This window comes from Amblyomma americanum, chromosome 5, assembly GCF_052857255.1.
Source record: "Amblyomma americanum isolate KBUSLIRL-KWMA chromosome 5, ASM5285725v1, whole genome shotgun sequence".
Taxonomy (NCBI): domain Eukaryota; kingdom Metazoa; phylum Arthropoda; class Arachnida; order Ixodida; family Ixodidae; genus Amblyomma; species Amblyomma americanum.
In genome coordinates, this window is record NC_135501.1 from 186,317,608 (window position 1) to 186,336,560 (window position 18,953).

At 46.7% G+C, this 18,953-nt stretch overlaps 1 protein-coding gene and 1 long non-coding RNA gene across 2 annotated transcripts; one reads left to right on the top strand and one right to left on the bottom strand.

The window, feature by feature from the left end:
* The first annotated feature begins 339 nt into the window (after positions 1 to 339).
* Positions 340 to 9,499, top strand: e(r) (enhancer of rudimentary). The gene is made up of 3 exons (XM_077666105.1): positions 340 to 495; positions 5,260 to 5,465; positions 9,160 to 9,499. The coding sequence occupies exons 1-3, from the start codon at positions 493 to 495 to the stop codon at positions 9,260 to 9,262; spliced, it is 312 nt and encodes a 103-aa protein (XP_077522231.1). The 5' UTR covers positions 340 to 492; the 3' UTR covers positions 9,263 to 9,499.
* A 2,555-nt stretch (positions 9,500 to 12,054) lies between these two features.
* LOC144133210 (uncharacterized) lies at positions 12,055 to 15,257 on the bottom strand. The gene is made up of 4 exons (XR_013315006.1): positions 15,203 to 15,257; positions 14,958 to 14,979; positions 14,126 to 14,211; positions 12,055 to 12,313 (listed from the first exon to the last, which is right to left on the bottom strand). It is a non-coding gene; the product is annotated as an uncharacterized LOC144133210 (long non-coding RNA).
* Between the last annotated feature and the right edge of the window lie 3,696 nt (positions 15,258 to 18,953).

Genomic DNA, 18,953 nt, shown 5'->3' on the forward strand with positions numbered 1-18,953 from the left:
GATTTCACTCATCGACGTTGACAGGCGCCTTGAGAAACGGGAACAAAAAAGCCATATCGCACCGACGTGTTTTGTTCTTTCGAACAGCTGTGTAAGAGTCGAACACGAAAGGCGCCTGTGAAGCGCTGCTCGCAATCCTCCCCAGTTGCTATGTGGTGACAATCAAAAGAATTGCAGCAGCAGCACATTTTGAACATCCTCATTGGTTTATTTTTTGAGACGAGAACTAAAGCATCTCCTCATTTATGTGTTACACTGCGTCGTCTGCTAGACTAGAATCCTGTCAGCGAGAACCGGCACAAAGCGGCTCTGTGCGTTCAACACTGAAAGAAACCAGCTGCGCTAGCGGCTTCCTGCGTTCGAGAGTACACTGCACGCTTTTGCTGTTGGCTGGTGGTTGCTAGCGTGAAGTTTGCGGCCGTGATTTTCTCGCCGTTGCTGCAACTTTTAAGTTAGTTTTTGCCTGGAAGCTGTACAAGAAAAGTGGCAGCTATGGTATGTTGAAAGGACAAGACCCGTTGCTGTAGAACATTGCCATGTGTCGTTTGTCTTGTCTGGAACGAACTGCGTCGTTACTACGCTGCGAGCTTTCGACTTGAAACGTTAGGCTTAACCCGTTGGCGGGCGCACAAAAGAACTGCAAATATTGCATTGTAATTAATTTCACGTAACCTCACTCGTAACTGACCTGTTGCTTCAGTGTCCACATTTCAATACTGTGGAGTATAATAGCCTAGTTTATCGTTACTGTTGCTCCGAGCCAGCGTTTTGCGACCACCGGCGTCTGCGCTGTCGGTTGTTTTTGTGTGCAGTTTGCTGTACAGCGCATTTCATGGCAGCAGCAAGCGAAACTTTTTGCATGCTTCATTTCGCGCACGTGCCTGACTCAAGGAAACTTTATTCCATCTACTTATCCATTTATTCCATCTACTTACTCCATCTACTATTAAGTTATTCCATCTACTTCGAGGCTTGCTGCTTTTCCAGGTCAAAAGCGGAAGCCGAGATTTTACGAAGTGCCCGTTCCTTGCCTGCGCACTTAGCCTTTGAAAGCTGAAAAACAAGCTGTGAATTTTGCGAGGCGGCTCCCTGTAGAGCGCTGGTAATGCCACATGCAATGCAAGGGTTTTTTTTTTTTCGACGCTGACTGCGTTCGTCTTGTGTGGTATACCTATTGTTTACACCATCATACATCAGCATTCTTAGGAGCGGCATGCCCCGTGTCTACGTAGAAAGTTCCATGAAGACTGCTTGCTTCCATTGGCCAGCCCTCAGCCTTAACTGTTACGCTGTTTCTGTTAAGAAGCTCGGGGGAGCATGCTACTAGATGGGAGTGGGCACAACAAGGCAACCCACCACATGCACGACGAATGCGCGCGAAAGCTTCCCTGGAGCGTCGGTATGGGGAACCTGCGCTGCCAAGGTGGCCCTGCAATTGTTCCATTCGGTGACTCAAAACTGCTTTCGTCAGCCGCTTGGGCCGCTGCAAAAGCGAGAACACATTCTGCGCGATTAGATACCCGCTTTTGGCTGAAAGCATTCATTACCTAGCTTCTCTCGGCGTAGCCCAAATAGCTGACGCACGGCACGTGCGCCTTCGACAGAGTGCGGAGGCTCACGCCGATAAGCGCCTGAAGGTGGCGCGGAAAAGTACGAAGAGTCCAGGTAGTGACCACAAGCGTATCAAGTTGAGGTTCAGAAGAAAAAGCAATGTAGGACTGAAGCAAGATGAACAATCAGGGGGAAATTTTTACTCAGAAAAGCAATTGGAAGCAGCAGCCAAACAAATCGAGAAAGTAATTTTTGAGGATAGTGAAACAGAATGGACTTATACCAAATTAACTCGATTACTGGAGCTAGAGCTAGCTAAGGTGCGAGTAAAGCTAAAAGGGAAAAGATGCAAACCCAAGAGTTGGTGGGATGAGGAGGTCAAGAGGGCAATAGAAAAGCGCAAGGAAGCGTCCAGGGAACACAGATATTCAAGAAGAGGGGGGAACCAAAACCCGAAGTAGACAGAAAATGGGATATCTTCATAAAGTGTAGAAGGGACGCATCCTATTTGATTAATGGGAAAATTAGAAGAAAGGGGGCCCAATGGATGTCAAAAGTAAATAAAAAGGATAGAAAAGCAGCCCAAAAATTCTGGAAACATCTAAATGCAATAAGTACTAAAACTAGGCTAGAACAAAGGTTTATTGTTACAGATGAGGGTATTCGACTAGAAGGGGATGAAGCAATAAAACACATAGGAACAAGGATGACGGAAAAATTTTCAGCAAAGCACGTGGTACATAATTTATCGAAGGAGGATAGACCGGTTACAGCAATAGCTTCACTTGAGCAAGGAGAGTGGGAAAGGGCAGAGAAGAAGGTTCCTAGTGGCACATCAACAGGACCAGATGGTATCCCGATTATGTTGATAAAGAAGTTAGGACCAAAATCCAAGCAAACATTAATACAGGTAGTGAACAAAATGATAGTGGATGAGAAAGTCCCCGATGAATGGCGATTAAGTAGAATGAACATGATATATAAGGGAAAGGGGGACAAAGCAGACGTAAGTAACTATCGCCCCATAACAGTGACATCTGTGGTTTACAGGGTGGTGATGCAAATTATTAAGGATAGACTGCAGGCTTGGGTGGAGAACGAGGGGGTGTTAGGGGAACTACAGAATGGGTTCCGGAAACAAAGGAGGTTGGAGGACAATCTATTTTCATTGACACAGTGTATAGAAATTGCGGAAAAGGAACATAGGCCCTTATGGCTAGCAATTCTGGATATTAGGGGAGCCTATGACGTTACTCAGGAGCATTTGTGGGACATACTGGGCACATTGGATGTGGAAAATGGAGTAATTTATCTTTTAAAAGATATATATAGAGGTAACAGAGTGCTCATAAAATGGGAAAAAATGTATCAGGGCCTGTAGAGATACAGCGGGGGCTTAGACAAGGATGTCCTCTGTCCCCTTTGTTGTTCATGTTGTACCTGCAAGGGTTGGAGACCAAGCTAGAGGGGAGAGGACTAGGCTTCAACCTATCTTTTTTCAAGCAAGGGGAATTGATTAAACAGACATTACCGGGACTAATATATGCGGACGATATAGTGATAATGGCTGACAACAAGGAAGACCTGCAGAAGTTGTTAGACATATGCAGTACAGAGGGAGATAGATTACGCTTCAAGTATAGTAAAGAAAAATCTGCAGTCATGATATTTAATGAAGAGGGCGGCGAGCATAGAATACAGGAGTTCGTGCTAAAAGTAGTGAATGAGTACAACTACCTTGGGGTGTGGATAAATAACAGTGCTGAGTATCTGACAGAGCATGAAAAATATGTAATGAATAAAGCTAGTAGGAATGCAGCTGTCATGAAAAATAGGGCACTGTGGAATTACAATAGGTATGAGGTGGTAAGAGAAATCTGGAAAGGGGTGATGATCCCTAGCCTGACCTTCGGTAATGCGGTCCTGTGTATGAGGCCAGATGTTCAAGCAAGGCTGGAAATTAGGCAACGGGGAGTAGGGAGGTTAGCTTTGGGAGCACATGGCAATACACCAAATCAGGGGGTACAGGGTGATATGGGATGGGCGTCTTTCGAGAGCAGAGAGGCTAGCAGTAAGATAGCATTTGAGGAACGATTGAGAAAGATGGAGGAAAAGCGGTGGGCTAGGAAAGTTTTCAGATACCTGTATATAAAGAATGTTGACATGAAATGGAGAAAGCGAACTAGAAAATTGACAAGCAAATATCTGGACAGCAGTAAGGGGGCAGATCAGCAATTATCGGTTAAGAAAAAGGTTAAAGAAACAGAGAGAGCTTTGTGGAAAACAGGGATGCTGACGAAATCAACACTGGGAACATGCCGGACCTATAAACAGGAAATTGTCAAAGAAAATATCTATGATAATTGTAGGGGAAGTTCGTTGTTGTTTGAGGCCAGGACGAGTTTTGCGGACTAAGACGTATAGAGTCAGGTACCAGGAGATAGACACTTTGTGCATTGTGTGCGGAGAGGAGGAGGAAACGGCTGAACACTTGATACTCTCCTGTAAAGGGCTTCACCCTACAGTGGAAGGCAGCGGGGCTGACTTACCTAAGGCATTGGGGTTTAGGGATAGTGAAGTGAAAGTGGATTTTAAGAGGTTAGAAGTAACCAAGCGAAGGTTATCTGATTGGTAGCTAAAAGCACGACAGGAGTAAAATTTCACAAAGCTTATCTAGGTGGCTTGAGCCACCGCCCGATGTAAAGGGTTCAGCCGTATCCATCCATCCATCCATCCATCCATCCAGTACTACCCAAGACTGCTTGCTCTTCTCGCTAGGCAGTGTGTTATGGCGCTGCAATCGGCACCGCAAACTGCAGTGCAAGTTCCGCATTCTCCCGGCAGTCGTGACAATTCCGCTTCCTCTCACGGCACTCGCCTCTCATTGGCTGTTCTAAAGCTATAAATAAATAATGGTAATATAATAAAACTATAAATAGTAAACGGCAAGCACTAGCCGCGTGTGACGATAATTCGCAGTGCATGTTATCATGTACAGCCTATGAGAGGCGAGTGCCGTGAGTATTGAGGGAGCGGAATTCCCACAGCTGCTGGGAGAATAGCCACTCCCTAAAAGAAGGTGTTGGAAGGTGTTGCAGTGGTCATTTGGTGTTACACAAACCTTGCTGCACAGTAGCTTGAACCTCATACAAAGTCAATAAAGACAAGGCTGCATGCAGCCTTTCAACAAAGTAATGCTGTCATTTGCGGCACACTAGGAGAAAACATTTTTCCGTACGTGCAATTGCTTAGATAGTGCCTGAAGGTGCGGATGGTTATTGTCTTCATTGGTGTGTGATTACAAGATGTACCACACATTTGCCTATTTGCCTGTTGCAAGCACAGATTGTGTCATAATCAGGAGGTCATTGGGAGGGGCTTTTGTCTGGCAGAACTTTGTTGCTGATAAATAAGTGTGTGTGGATTCATTGGTGTGTGAACTTGTCTATATGCTTTTGATGGCCATGAATGATTAGAGTGGCACTGGTATCATTTATCACAGTGAACAAGTTGATGGCCATGCATGATTACAGTGGCACTGGTATCATTTATCACAGTGAACAAGGTATCAAAAATATCTTCCTTCCTTTACCCGCTCAAAAAGGCAATAGCTGGCAGTTTGTGGCAGAGCGTCAAACTGCTATTGTGGCTCAGAAGTTGAGCCTGTCTTATGGTGAGATGTTTTGCTGCCGTGCCCTCGCTGTCCAGTCCCACACAATCCTGCTAGTCCAGCCTGGGAAGCCGGAGACCCGCACCTACTCAGACTTTGAGTCGGTGAACGAGTGCATGGAAGGTGTATGCCACATCTACGAGGAGCACCTGAAACGGCAGAATCCCAACACTCCCTCCATCACCTATGACATCAGCCAGCTGTTCGACTTTGTGGACCAACTGGTGGACCTGAGCTGCCTAGTGTGAGTACACACATCTGGTGAAACCCACAGAGCTGTCAGAAACAGGATTTCTGTGTTGTTGCAATGCGGGGAGCAGTTTTCTAGCCAGAACACATGGTTGTCATTGCATTAGGTTCTGCTCTAAGCTTGATCTGAATTTTAAGGCCTCTGAGGAGGTTTGGTGGGCTGAGTAGGGTGTTAGGGCTAGCTTTTGCACTCTGTGGGTAGCGTGGCTTTTGAGCTGCTTGTTAAGATTAGAATATTATGAGATTATTTGTCGTTGTCTCAGAAACAAGCAACAGATCTGTGGTTTTGTCGCAAAAAATTTGGATTAGTTGGCTGACTTCAGCATGGTATAACAACCAAGTGCCATCATGAATGTGAATTTGAAGTCGCTTAGCTTGACAAAGGTGTGAGGTCTTGGCAAAAAATGGGAGTGATTGAAATCCATATTGGGAAGCCATGTATGATGTAACTTGTTAGGAGTACCATTTGTAATTGGCATTTCTTTTTAAGTGTGCTGGGGATTTAAAACTCGGGAGGGTACCATAAAGTTCACCAGTTTAAATAATATGCTTCTTGTAGGTAAATGGTGTTCAAAAGCTCTCTTCCTCCGCCGTTTCATCCACTAAAAGGCACAGGTCGAGCAATGCACGCCCATTGCCACTGCGCGGTTGCTTGCATCATTCCGGCACTGATACCGTATTTACTTGTATTTACACCGAAAGTTGAAGGCCTAATAAAGAAACTTTCCTCGAATGTAAGCCGGTCAAAAAACATTTAAGAATGACAGCAGGGACAGCACACAAACAGCATTTATTTTCACGGACCTGCTTCCGCTCACTTGTGCTCATCATCGCTGACCTCCTTATCACTGTCCTATTTGTGCAGTGCACAATCTTCTGTGCCATAAAGTGCATTGGGAATGCTGCAGTTTCTGAACTAGCATGTAACCAAGCTTTCCAGTATGTCATCCAGGCTGCAGCGATCCAGCTAGGTGCAACTCCTAATGACGTGCGCTTGATGCAACCTGTTGGAGTTAGCTCACAAGTTTCACTGTTCCCGTGGTCATCAGAAGTGCCACTCACCTCTGCGATTTCATGAGCCCTGCCAGTTCTGATTCTTTTGGTATGGTGGCCTTTCTTTGGGCCCGTGAAGGCCCTCCTTGTTGTGACACAAACACAAAGTTCACACTGCCTCCTCCAAGAGCAAACATTTTTTTTCATCCACGCCGAAGTTTCGACCGGTTTGCAGGTTTGAAGGATGCACTATGATGGCACAGTCTGCTGCTTGGTGCCATGATGTCGGTGAAAAAGTGCGTGTGAAAAACTTGGAACTACCGCGGAAGGTGCCCACGCCACCACACAAGGAAACGATGTCAAAAAGGCAGCCAATGCTCGCGTGTGCTTTTATTGGCATCGGCTACGGATAGTAGCGCCTAGAGTGCCATCTTCTGTTGGCTCTTCTCCATAGCGCTTCGTGTGGGCGCAATCTGCATGCTGATTTTTTTCGTTTTTATGCGCTTTCGCTGTATTATGAATACGATGTTGGGGAGTGCTGTCAATGCGAAGTGTGCGTTTCCTGGGAAAACTAAGGTGGCCAGATCGAAGGGAGCACGCGGGAAGGAGGTAGTGCCTCCGTGGCCAGCCTACCAGCAGCGGTGCGAAAGCGCGCGCTCTCCTCTGGCCTAGCCATGTTGCCTCGGACACCCCTACTCTCCGCCAACCCACTTGTAGCGGCGTTGTGCAAGTTGGAGGCAACTGCTGCCGCAGTGGTGCTACCAGCCAGCTCGATCGCAAAACATTCTCCGCGTTTATGACTTCGACTGCAATGGGGAATTACTGTAAACATCTGTGGGGATTTCACCTACATTTATTTCTGACTGGTTTCTGTTGTGCATTGTAATTTTGAGTCTTCACACAAAAACTGCATGTAAAAGAAAAACAGGATGTAATGTAAAATTGCAGACTTCTTTCTCTTTCGTTATATGCAGGTCAAAATGTGCTATAAAGTATTGCCATCACTTGGCTAGGTTTGAAGCCAAGACTTTGCTGAATTCCTAATGGCATGAGCTATATTGGCCTCGGGTAGTTTGTGATGTCTTCAGTTTTAGTAGACATATTCAGAATTCAAAGACAGGTTTAGAGTTGGGAAGAACATTGTCTTTAGTGAGAAATATAATTGTGAGGCTACCGACTGTTCATTTTACTATACTTCAGATTCGATTTCCTCAGCTTTGTGTTTTTTGGCAACGTGACTAGCCCTATGGAAGTTTGTTTTTATGGTGCAATTTCAGTTAATCTTATACTGCTTAGTTCAGAAAGAACTAAACTATGGGGCTATGCTACTTTTTATGGCTGAGTTGAACATATCAAATCTGTCAACAATAATGTCACCTAATTTTATTTAATAATTATAGTGCTTCGACATAATTGAAAATTTTTTATGGTGATTTACCTCAATAACAATACGAGTAGCATAGCTCCACATGCCAGGTCTTTGGGTCTTTGGCTACAGTCATGCCAGAACGAAAAAATATTGAGGTAAAATGTCTGCTGCTGCACCTGTGATGGTAGTAACCTTTCAGCCAATCGAGAGTTTGAGCTCAAGCTGCCACTTATGACAATGTTGGTTTTTGTGCACTGCGGGAGACTTACGCTGTCGCGTAAAATGTCCGCCTTGCTACACAGACCACCTGCAATGGCATATCGTTCGTGGCTTCAAATAAAAATAGCTAATGAAACTTGGCGAATAAGTACAAGGTTTGGAGCAGGAGGGGCAAGGGGACAGCCACCCATGTATGTAGCTCAGTTGGTCGAGCATTTTACGTGACATGCTGAGATCAACAGTTCAGATCTTTCTAGCAGCATGTGGTTGTCTTTTCTCCTATTTTCTTTAAAATATCTTTTATTTTAAGAAATTATTAGACTACTAATGAGATATGCCAGTGATCAAGAGTACAGTGAAAAAAAAAACTTGCGCTTTCCTAGTTTTCGGTGACTATTGGCTTTTTTCATGTGTATTGTAACAGCCACTCATTTCTCTGCTTTTTTGTGTACTGTAAACAACTTAATTATTGCAAAGACCTCATTTTCTCTTTTTCACAAATCACATAGACCTCGCAAAAAATTAGTTGTTTGCAGTGTTTGTGTGCATGCATGCACTAGATGCTCACTATTGTGCACCTGAAGGCATGTTTGGTTGCTCTTAAAGTCACTTCAGACAGTCACATCACTGCTGGAAGCATTAGGAGGTATGAGCTTAAAAGAGGTTATCAAAGATGTTGTTTTGCAGATTGCATGAGTAAAGGAAGCAAAAGCTTGCAGTGGTATGGGTAAATGAACAAGACTGCCGCGGTTTATTACTAGAGGCTCTTGTTTTGAAGTACAATGCTACATTTCCCGATGGGTATCTTGACTGGTTGCAGTTGGTGCACCGCACTGAAAATATGTGGGATGTCTTCATCAAGGCAATGCTGGAAACGTTTCGTGTATGGTTGCCACTTGACATTTTCGATTGAATTTTACCTTTAGTGATGTTTGCAGACCTGCACTCTGCATCTGCCGAGGTGTTCCAAAAATGTCTCGTTCATAGAACAGAATTATTTTTCCTAAGTTGTGTGCCAGTTGTGCATTGAAGGCTCAATAATAAAAGTTGAGTGTAGTCTTATGTTACTGCATCCCAGTTGCATACTTCTGTTCCCTTGTTTCTCTAGGTACCAGAAGTCGACAAATTCTTATGCGCCATACAACAAGTCATGGATCAAGGAGAAGATCTACATACTTCTGCGGCGACAGGCATCCAAAAGCCAGTCGTGAACTGGGGAACACTTAGCCCACCATTTCTCACAAGCAGTGAGCAAGCTGCCACTGCTCCAGCAATGTTCAGAATTACCCTCCCTGCGGCCCACAGTTTTTCATCACCACCACGTTGTTCCCCCCACCCCCAGCCTTTGTTTCTTTTCATAGTTGTGCTGTGAGCCTTTCCATCGTGGACATTTTCCTGTGTGCCACTCATGATGTACAATAAATGTAAAAATGTGTTGTGTGAGAGTACATAGATTGTTAACTCTTTTTTTACTTTATTGCACATAGAAATGTAACAGCATGTAGCCTAGTTCTGCGAGCTGTGAAGCACATTTTAGTTAGGTGTCGGTAATCAGAGTGCCATTCAAGTTGGAAGTTGTGAAAGGTTTAGTTCTGCTCTTGTTTTACACCACAGTATTGTTTGCTGGTGTACCATTGCTGCATTAAACGTAAGCACTGGGTTGTGTGCTTTCTGCATGCCAGAATGACAGTGTACAGGCACTTGTCAGTAACAGGGATGGCACCAGGAAATTAGCAGTGGGGTTGGGGGGAGGTTAAATTTTATCTGTGTTGATGCATCTGTCATCCATGTTGTCCATAGCTGTCTAATGGCAACAGTAGACTAATTTTTGTATAGGCTGACAAATTTTTGGGGAGCTAGTTTCCACCCCTTGGCGCCGTCACTGGTGTTTGCATAGACCGTTTTCACGGGCGAGTAGAAAAGTGGCCACTGCATAGCAGGAGCATGACCACTGTGCAACTTCAAGTTGATGTATGACTGTCACACAAGCGCCTCCCGACGGCAAGGCTGTGATCATGTGTGCACATTCCAGTGATGCGCACACGGACCTTGCGAAGCACTGATCAAGAAGGTTGCGTCTCTTAAAATCGATGAGTGAGATCCAGCCTTCAGCGTCGCGGCGCTCTGCTACGCGTCATAGGTATCTGCATGGCGTCACTTTGTCGCATCGAGGGCTCGTCGTGGAGATGTCGCTGCCGGTGGGTTTTGAATTGTAAGGTCTCTGTATAGTCGGCAGTTAAAACCAAATTAAAATATCCTTTCGGCCAGAGAGTGCTACTATTGCCTAAGGGGCATTTCTGTATAACCAGAAAGGCAGTCGTATTTGTTTCTGAGCTTTGTAATTTCGCGTCTGTAGTCTTGTAACAAAGCACAATTTTCTGTACTTAGGCTTCAGATTAATCTTCAGGAACATGCCCATCTACTTAAGATATGCTTTACGTTAAATCTCTCCGTTTTACTGCTTTGTTGGTGCGGTCGCTTTGTTCTGCCAGTGCCACATTGTCACGTATTAAGAGAAAATACATCTGGCTTCATCTGAATGTTTTCTTTCCGTTGCACTAGTGTTCTGCATACTTTAATTACAAATATGTGAAGAAAATTCTGTCGCCTTTGCACTGCATGTCTTTTTTGAAGAAGCAAAATGTGATTCTTCTAACCATATTGAAAACTGGGAAATCTTAATACCTATTCTAAATGCTTCTGATGTGCTTCCAGTTCAAGTGAGAAGTGTCCTTCATATTGTTTTGGCCGCACCTGTATGCGTTTTCGGCAGGGGAGTTGAGAGCTGTGTTCAGATTTGAATCTTTCTGGTGCGCACTATTCACCTGTGGGTGATTAGTTTCTCACATTCACATGTGCAACTGCGGAAGAAGCGTGAAAAGCAAAAATGCAGAGCATGTTAAGCAAGAGCTGAACGCAGGTGACGTTGCAATGAAAAATTGCGCTTGAGCGCTTTGAAATTTCCGGTTAGCATTTTTCTCATTTCAATTCGGTATATCGTGTGTGCTGGAAGCATGTCTAAATACAAATTGCGATAACTAACCGCCGCGGCGGCTGAGTGGTTGCGGTGCTCAGCTGCCGGCCCGAAAGGCGCGGGTTCGATCCCGGCCGCGGCGGTCGAATTTCGATGGAGGCGAAATGCTAAAGGCCCGTGTACTGTGCGAGGTCGGTGCACGTTAAAGATCCCCAGGTGGTCGAAATTATTCCGGAGCCCTCCACTACAGCACCTCTCTATTCCTTTCTTTCACTCCCTCATTTATCCCTTCCCTTAGGGCGCGGTTCAGGTGGCCAAGGATACATGAGACAGATACTGCGCCATTTCCTTTCCCTAAATACCAATTATTATTATTCGGGTGTAACGAACCTAAGTGTCCCACTTTGGATATAAGAACTTCGGCTGCTAACGCATTCAAAAGATCAACCGAGCATCGCCTAGGGGCTTTTCGCCTGCCTGAAAGTACGGCCCCCTATAGCCATGATTGTGCTTGTGCTCAGCAGCTTGCCGTAGCTTCTCAGCCACTTCGGCAGGCGGTCAAAAGATGGCGCGCACAATCGTGATCTGTGGTCTGGTGCATCGCCCACCACTGCCTTTGCCCATGTTGGCTCATTCTAGAGCCATGAGAGTATAGTTTAGGAGGAGCAGGAATCCAGATAATACGAGGGAATTCGCAGCTAGGAGACAGTCATCACAGTGTCAGTATAAGACTCTTCTTACGTTGCATATTAAATTGGTTGGCCTGGGAGCATATGTCTATTTGAGCCTTCCAGGCTACAGTGTGTCGCACATGACGGGTTGAAAAATATCTACTTCAAAAGCACCTATGCTTTGAGGCAAAGGCAAATGAGTTGTATCTAGTATGATGTGGCAGCCTTGGGAGTAGTAGTTGGTTGCAGCGAATGCAGGAATGTAGGGGTGTTCTGGTTGTTATAAATGATACATTACTCCTGTTTTAGTTTCTAGCAGTGGCACAACGATGTAGGAAAGTAAAACGTGCTGCAATGCTTTGTTGACAAAGTCTTAATTTGTTAGATTTTGCAGTTGCTCACAATAGCCATCCACAATGAAGGCATAATTATGGGAAGAGCAGTAATTCAGGCAGTGAACTGTTCACTTCTGTCATCAGCGGGAACTTGTCCTGACAGGAAGGCGCGGTTGTCGTGGCACTGGTGATGAGCAGGCAGCTGGCGAAGGGCTCACGTGAGCTCCGAATAGTTGAGCGGCGTTGCCACCGTCGCGTTGGCTATGTGCAGTGGCCTTCGGCCTGCGATGAAGCAGATACTCAGGTCATACGGCGAAGCAGGATATGATATTCTCCAGGACATGCAAAAAGGCGCGCATATGTGCCATGTTCTGCTAAAGTCCACCTCATTTCACTACCGTACATTGGAGCGCGTGAATCCGGCTTTCACCTGCAGCAGTGAACAAAGCTGTCGGCTTCGGTTGCCGCTACGCGTTCGCTAATGTGGCTTTTAGGTAGGTTCGCGGGCAACCTTCTTGAACCTGCAGTATGGCTTCCAGAGGCTCGCCGCTTGTGACTAAAGACCTCGGGCCAGGAACAACCGCAGAACCGTCTCGCGGCAGCCTCATTAGACACATTAGAGAGTTATGGCACAGCGCGCTCCGCTACCGGGATCCGCTTCCGCGAGGCGCTATAAGAGCTCTGAGGGCGCCATGCAGATGGCGCCACGTGCCCGTCAGCTACGTGCGCGCCTGCCGCGTCGGGGCCAATCAGCGCGTACGCAGTGGCGCCCCGCGGCAGCGGATAGTGGATCACGCTATGCTACCACCCTATTTAGCATGCCTTTATCTGAGTACTGGGATCCCTAACGTTGTCAGTGCGCATGCGCGGCTAGCCTCAAGGGTGTCAGGTACCCAGCAGCTGCCGCATCGGGACTAATCAGTGCGTGCACGCTGGCGGTGGGCGGGTCAGCTTGTGCGGATATCGCGTCATTCACACGGAATAATGTCATCGTATGACACTGTGTCCCCATTGTCATTGATCACTTGACCCACTGGTTATATTAATTGGTGATGTGACCGTTTACCTTGTGTAAGTGGGTCATGAGACCGGTTAACTCTTTTCCTACCACCCCAGTGGATACGAACGCCAATCTCAGACGCTTCTGCCCCGTTCTTGAAAAAGCTGCGCCAGTGGCCTTGAAGTTCGTAGTTCAACAACTTTGTTCATCGGAAAGTGTGAGGGTGGGAATCACGGGATATTTGGGCTAAAGTTCATGGGGGCTCTGCTCCAGATTTAACGTCAGGTGGTTACACAGCGCAGCCAGGTACAGTGACGCCCCCATGCGGACGGCGAGTGAGTGGAAAGGGAAAGCGAGCGCGCATCATCGACTGATCCAACGCGGCGCTGTAGCATGGCGAAATGTGTACAATGCAATAAATGTAAAAAGCAGAAAAAAATCATTAGCGAGCCACAAGCCAGCCAAAGTAAAACTAAGTGTAACTGCAGCAGATGTAAAGCATAAGATCGCTATCATCATCATCAACCTGACTACAGCCACGCGGGGCAAATTCCTCTTTCATGTCTCTCCAATTAAGCCTGTCCTTTGCCAGCTGCGCCCACCGTATGCCCGCAAAATTTTTAATCTCATCCGCCCACCTAACTTTCTGCCGCCCCCTGCTACGCTTGCACTCTCTTGGAGTCCACTCCGTGACCCTCGATGACCGTTGGTTATCTTGCCTTCGCATTACATGCCCTGCCCAAGCCCATCTCTTCCTTTCGATTACGACTAGGATGTCATTAACCCGCGTTTGTTCCCTCACCCACTCTGCCCGCTTGCGGTCTCTTAACCATGCGTTAGCGCTCGCTTGTCTTCGCCTGGGGTATAATTAAAGGCTGATCTCCAGGCACAACTCTTGGACAGCGGGATGAGACAAAAGGGAAAAGCAGCATGCTAAAAACGCATTCTGCTTACGGAGTTCATCGCGTCAGACCATCTAAGCGGCTGTAGTTTCTTTTTTTTCTCTCTGCCGCCTAACTGTTCCGTAAACTTTCGCAACGAACTGCATTCGCTCGCCACGAACGGCTCGCCGTGGCCAAAAGAGAGACGCTCACTCGGCGCCACCATGAGCCAGAAGATGAAGCAGCCCAGGACGAAGACGCCCATGCCAGCGGTTGCCACACTCCACGGCATCATGTGCCTGCAACAGAGTGGAGGACAGCCCCGCCAGGAGACAGCTAGACGGCCCGTTTCGTCACCGAGACTGTATACGCATTCACAAAGCGTGAAACATCTTGCCTGCCTCTGTCGTCTGCGTAACCTGTAACAGCTGAGGCGTTTGGTGAACGGTGCTTTTGAAGCGAAAAGCTTCACTACGCTAGGTGAAGTAGTCGCGTAGGCCGGAGAATGACCTTGAACGACCTTCAGCCCAACCAAGGATAGCCGTGTATCACCATATGTGATTCAGTCATGGTGTCGAACCCTTGGCGCATGAACTCTAGTTGACCTTTGACATTGGGTGACCTTTAGGTTGACCTTTGACCTTAAGGACATCCGATGGGGTGTCGAAGACCATGTGATGTCACGTCATAGCCACGTGGTCGTGTGGGTATATATAGAACGGCTGTCGCGAGCGTCTAGCGGAGTTGCCATGGACGAGCCTCAGACGCTTAGCAAGCGTGCTTGCTTTTCGCTGAATTCCAGGGTTAGCCAAGTTAAGCCACTGCCAATTTTTATATGGCCTGATGGCATCGATACAGATTCGAGAAAACTAGCGTATCTCTTCATTGAGAAATTGAGAGCAAGGCCCAAAGAAAATGAGAATTGGTTTTGGGGAAAGGAAATGGCGCAGTGTCTGTCTCACATATCGGCGGACACCTGAACCACGCCAATATAAACACCGTATATTTTGCTCAGGCCTATGGAGAAATGGCTGCGTATACTTACCGCTCAGAGATTCGCGTCGGTGCTGTAAAGAAGGAAAACCGTATGGGCCGTTCAGAAACAAGGCGTGCTCACCAGTGGGGTTTGGTTGCACATGTAAGCAAAAACTCAAAGGCGGCATTGGGAAATACACGAGTTTTACCCGCGTTGCTGAATCTTCGCTGCCACTGCTTCCAAACATGCGAGCGGATACGCGCGCATGAACCGTGCCGCGAAGAATGGCCGGCAGTGGAAAAATGGCGACTTACACATGCTCTCCATGTCGGCTGCTTTGAATTCTTCTTCCTTGTCTAAACACAAGCCCTGCGCATGTGCAAAGAAGACTAACTACAACCTATACTCATGCCCGGAACTGTTCTGAACAAGCGCATTTTTTTTTTCAAAGGGAAGTTGTCTATGAACGCAATTCTTTCGCATATCATAAGGTTGCACCATAACAATCAATTATATAAACCAGCCCTGCTCGTGATTTTTCACTCACAACGGCGAGGCTGGATTTTCTGTCGCGTTAATAATAATAATAATTGGTTTTTGGGGAAAGGAAATGGCGCAGTATCTGTCTCATATATCGTTGGACACCTGAACCGCGCCGTAAGGGAAGGGACAAGGGAGGGAGTGAAAGAAGAAAGGAAGAAAGAGGTGCCGTAGTGGAGGGCTCCGGAATAATTTCGACCACCTGGGGATCTTTAACGTGCACTGACATCGCATAGCACACGGGCGCCTTAGCGTTTTTCCTCCATAAAAACGCAGCCGCCGCGGTCGGGTTCGAACCCGGGAACTCCGGATCAGTAGTCGAGCTCCCTAACCACTGAGCCACCGCGGCGGGTTAAAAAGTTATTTTACGTATCTAAAACACGCAGTTTTATAAATTTTAATGCGAAATCATTACATGGTTCATCGGCAACGAAACCCGGCGCTGGCGTTGACCACCAGCAGTGGTCCCAAAATGCCAGATGTCGCCAAAGTGGTATCAAATAAAAATTAAATTTCTTGCGAAGGTGCGGGGAATTGAGCCCGGGACTTTCAGAGTGCGAGGCGAGCGCGCAAGCCACATGATTTCTTTGTAAGAAGGAGGAAGACGTTGAACATGTTTTTTTCCCGGCGATAATGTGGCATTTATTTATTTATTCATTTATTTGTTTGTTTATTTACGTATACCCTCAAGGACGAAGCATATTATAGAGGTGAGTGGGTTAATACAGTGACAACATACAAGAACAAGAATACACTATCAGCATAATTACAGGTGATGAAATAAATAGTTATACGATTCTAGCGAGCTCAATTTCGTTAAATATAGCGGAATTAACGCAAGTTATTCACGTTAGCAATGCTTACTGTCGATGCGGGAAAGTGGTTCCAGTCACGTGATGTCTTGGGAACAAACGAGAATGAGGTATTGTGGCCTGCCGGAACAGCTACTTTGTGATGCTGGTCGCGGCGAGATGATACATAAGCTGGCGGCAACATGAATTATTGTGCAAGTGTAAAATGATGAAAAAATTTTAAAAAGAGGCACAAGCGGGAAGGCTCTTCGGCGATCCTGTAGATTCGGTAGAATTAGTTTAGATTTCATTATATTATACTGGCAGTGCGATTGTAGTTAGAAAGAATGAAACGTGCTCCATTATTTCTTTTGGGATGCCTTGCAGCGCACCATTAAGAAGGATTTTCCACCCAAATCGCATGGCATTAGGTTTCTGCCTGTGGTAGATGGTGCGATAACATATATAAGGCCATTTTCCTGCTTAGTCTGCATGCAGTGCGGCGTAGTGCAATGGCTTTCCGCCTTTTGCTATTCCGGGACTACACCTGTATATATTTTCAATATTTTGTATCAATATTTTGTGATATATAGTGTTTTAAAAATCCATAATGTGATGAAGGACATAGACTGCGATGATGAAATTGTATCCCTTTTTCGAAACCTAACACAGCTGAAAAACTCGGAATGTTTGTTGCCTGCTAGGAGTGCTGCAGTTTTGTAAATGTTGCTTATTGGCGAACAAGGGTGGACCTAGTATTTGCGTTGCCTTACGACTGTATGCTAATGAGTAGGTGTGTCAGAACGAAAGAAGAGAAAAAATTTAAAAGCAAAAAATAAAAACTATGCTTCCGCATTCAAAGCACGTAAGTAGCCCTAAGAGCCCTGCGTAATTCTTCCTTTTACATCCTAAATGACAGTGCTTGAGACTTTCGTCATTTCTAACAGATGGCGTCACTGACCCACACACCGCGTGTTACGGTAATAACTCTCTCAGATAGGCCTTCGTTACCATTGTGCAGCTAGCGTGCGACTAAGAAGCTGTCTTACTCAGTAGAACTGTACTTTTCCAAGAATAGAGCAAGTTCAACCGGAATGTGCCGATTGAGCGAGAAACCGCTCCAACAACTACGCCAACAATGGCTCCTATATGCAAGATCGGCGGCTTTCCCTCAAAACGTCGGTGTTTTGGAGACGTCGGACCATCGCGTCTAGGTGGGCACGCAGGTAACTGCTTCTCTGGACATGAACTGGGTGTAGTGCCACTACCCATCCTAACAGAGCGATTTGTGGTGGAGGGGGCGTTTATTTCCACGATGTCGGATTTAGAACGTAGCCCCTTCCGAACCATCCACGGATGCTCTACCACCAGCCCACGCAGCAACATATATCTCCACTGCGACACCTATAGAAGCACCACATCATGGTTGTGTGAAATCACTCTTCCGTGATTTTGCAGGCAAGCAAAATAAACTTTTGCCACCTACGGAATCTTTACGGTCCATGTTGGAAACCTCTGTGCTCACTGATGAAGACTGTCAGAGTGGAAAGAACCCGTCGGCGTCCACAGTGGAGTCACCGCTGCTTGTCTAGCGGCAGCTGCTCGTGCGCCGATTTGATCCGAATGTGAAACAGCACGATACAAGAAGTGCTAACGTGATGCATGTCTCCAGGGAAGGACACCTCATAGAGCTGAGCACTATCTGGCTCTTGTCACTGCTTGGAGAACTTATACTGGTCACGTATGGTATACTGCAGTGACGACTCTAACGGCAGACTACTCACATTCGGTTACCCCTGTTGGAACGAAGACGTTGGATCCGAAGCCAGCCTTGTAGATTGATGCCGCTATAACTGATGCTAACATCTTGGCTCGTGTAAGGGAATCAGGAAAGACTCCCTGCATTTCATGTCACAGGAACAATTTCCCTCATCATAACCATCCAAGAATGTGGAGAAGTACGCCTAAAAATGCTCAAAACTTTTGCTCTGATGCGCTTTACGCACAACACCTTGGTTCCGACCACGATTCCAGGAGAAGATATGCTTGTGACAGCGGATTGCTCTCGACCGGGGGAAGCGCTGGGGGGTTACCGTTGTAACTACTGCGTCTCATTTAGGGCAAAATGACGTATCGGAGTTCGCGTGCCTGGACGGGCCTTTTTTTTCGGAATCGATGGTGGAGGATGAGACAGGCGAGAGCTTTCGGCCGGAGAGTTGTATCTCTGAATCACAAGCTACTGTTCTCCGATGTATCCCGCTACGCCTTGCGCGTTAGCCTGAAGGCAAGGCTCAGCCTTCTCTTGCTGTGGCTGTATAGGGGGATTCCTTCCACTGTAAACGCTGTCGGTGTGTGTCGCATGCGGCCGCTACCATGTGCAAGTACGGCTCGCAGTCCACGCCACGCCATCTGGCTAACTGGGGTCATGAGCCTGAACTCTGCCAGAGATTCACACAACCTCAAGCCAAACGCCGGTTCAAATCCCGTAGAAAAAAAAAAACCTTCTTCAGTCGCATACAACACCAGAAAGCAGCGGCGAATGCCCCTCAAAGGACGCCCTCCGACCAATGGCGTCGGCACATTTTCGCGACGTGAGAGGGACAGATGTTGCAGGCCGGTTCACCGCGACGTCATGAAAATAGGACGACGCCATTGGTCGGAGGGCCTTCCTTAGGAGCTATTGCCGCTTTATTAGCCACCATAACTGAGTTGTGTCGGAATAATGCAGACATTT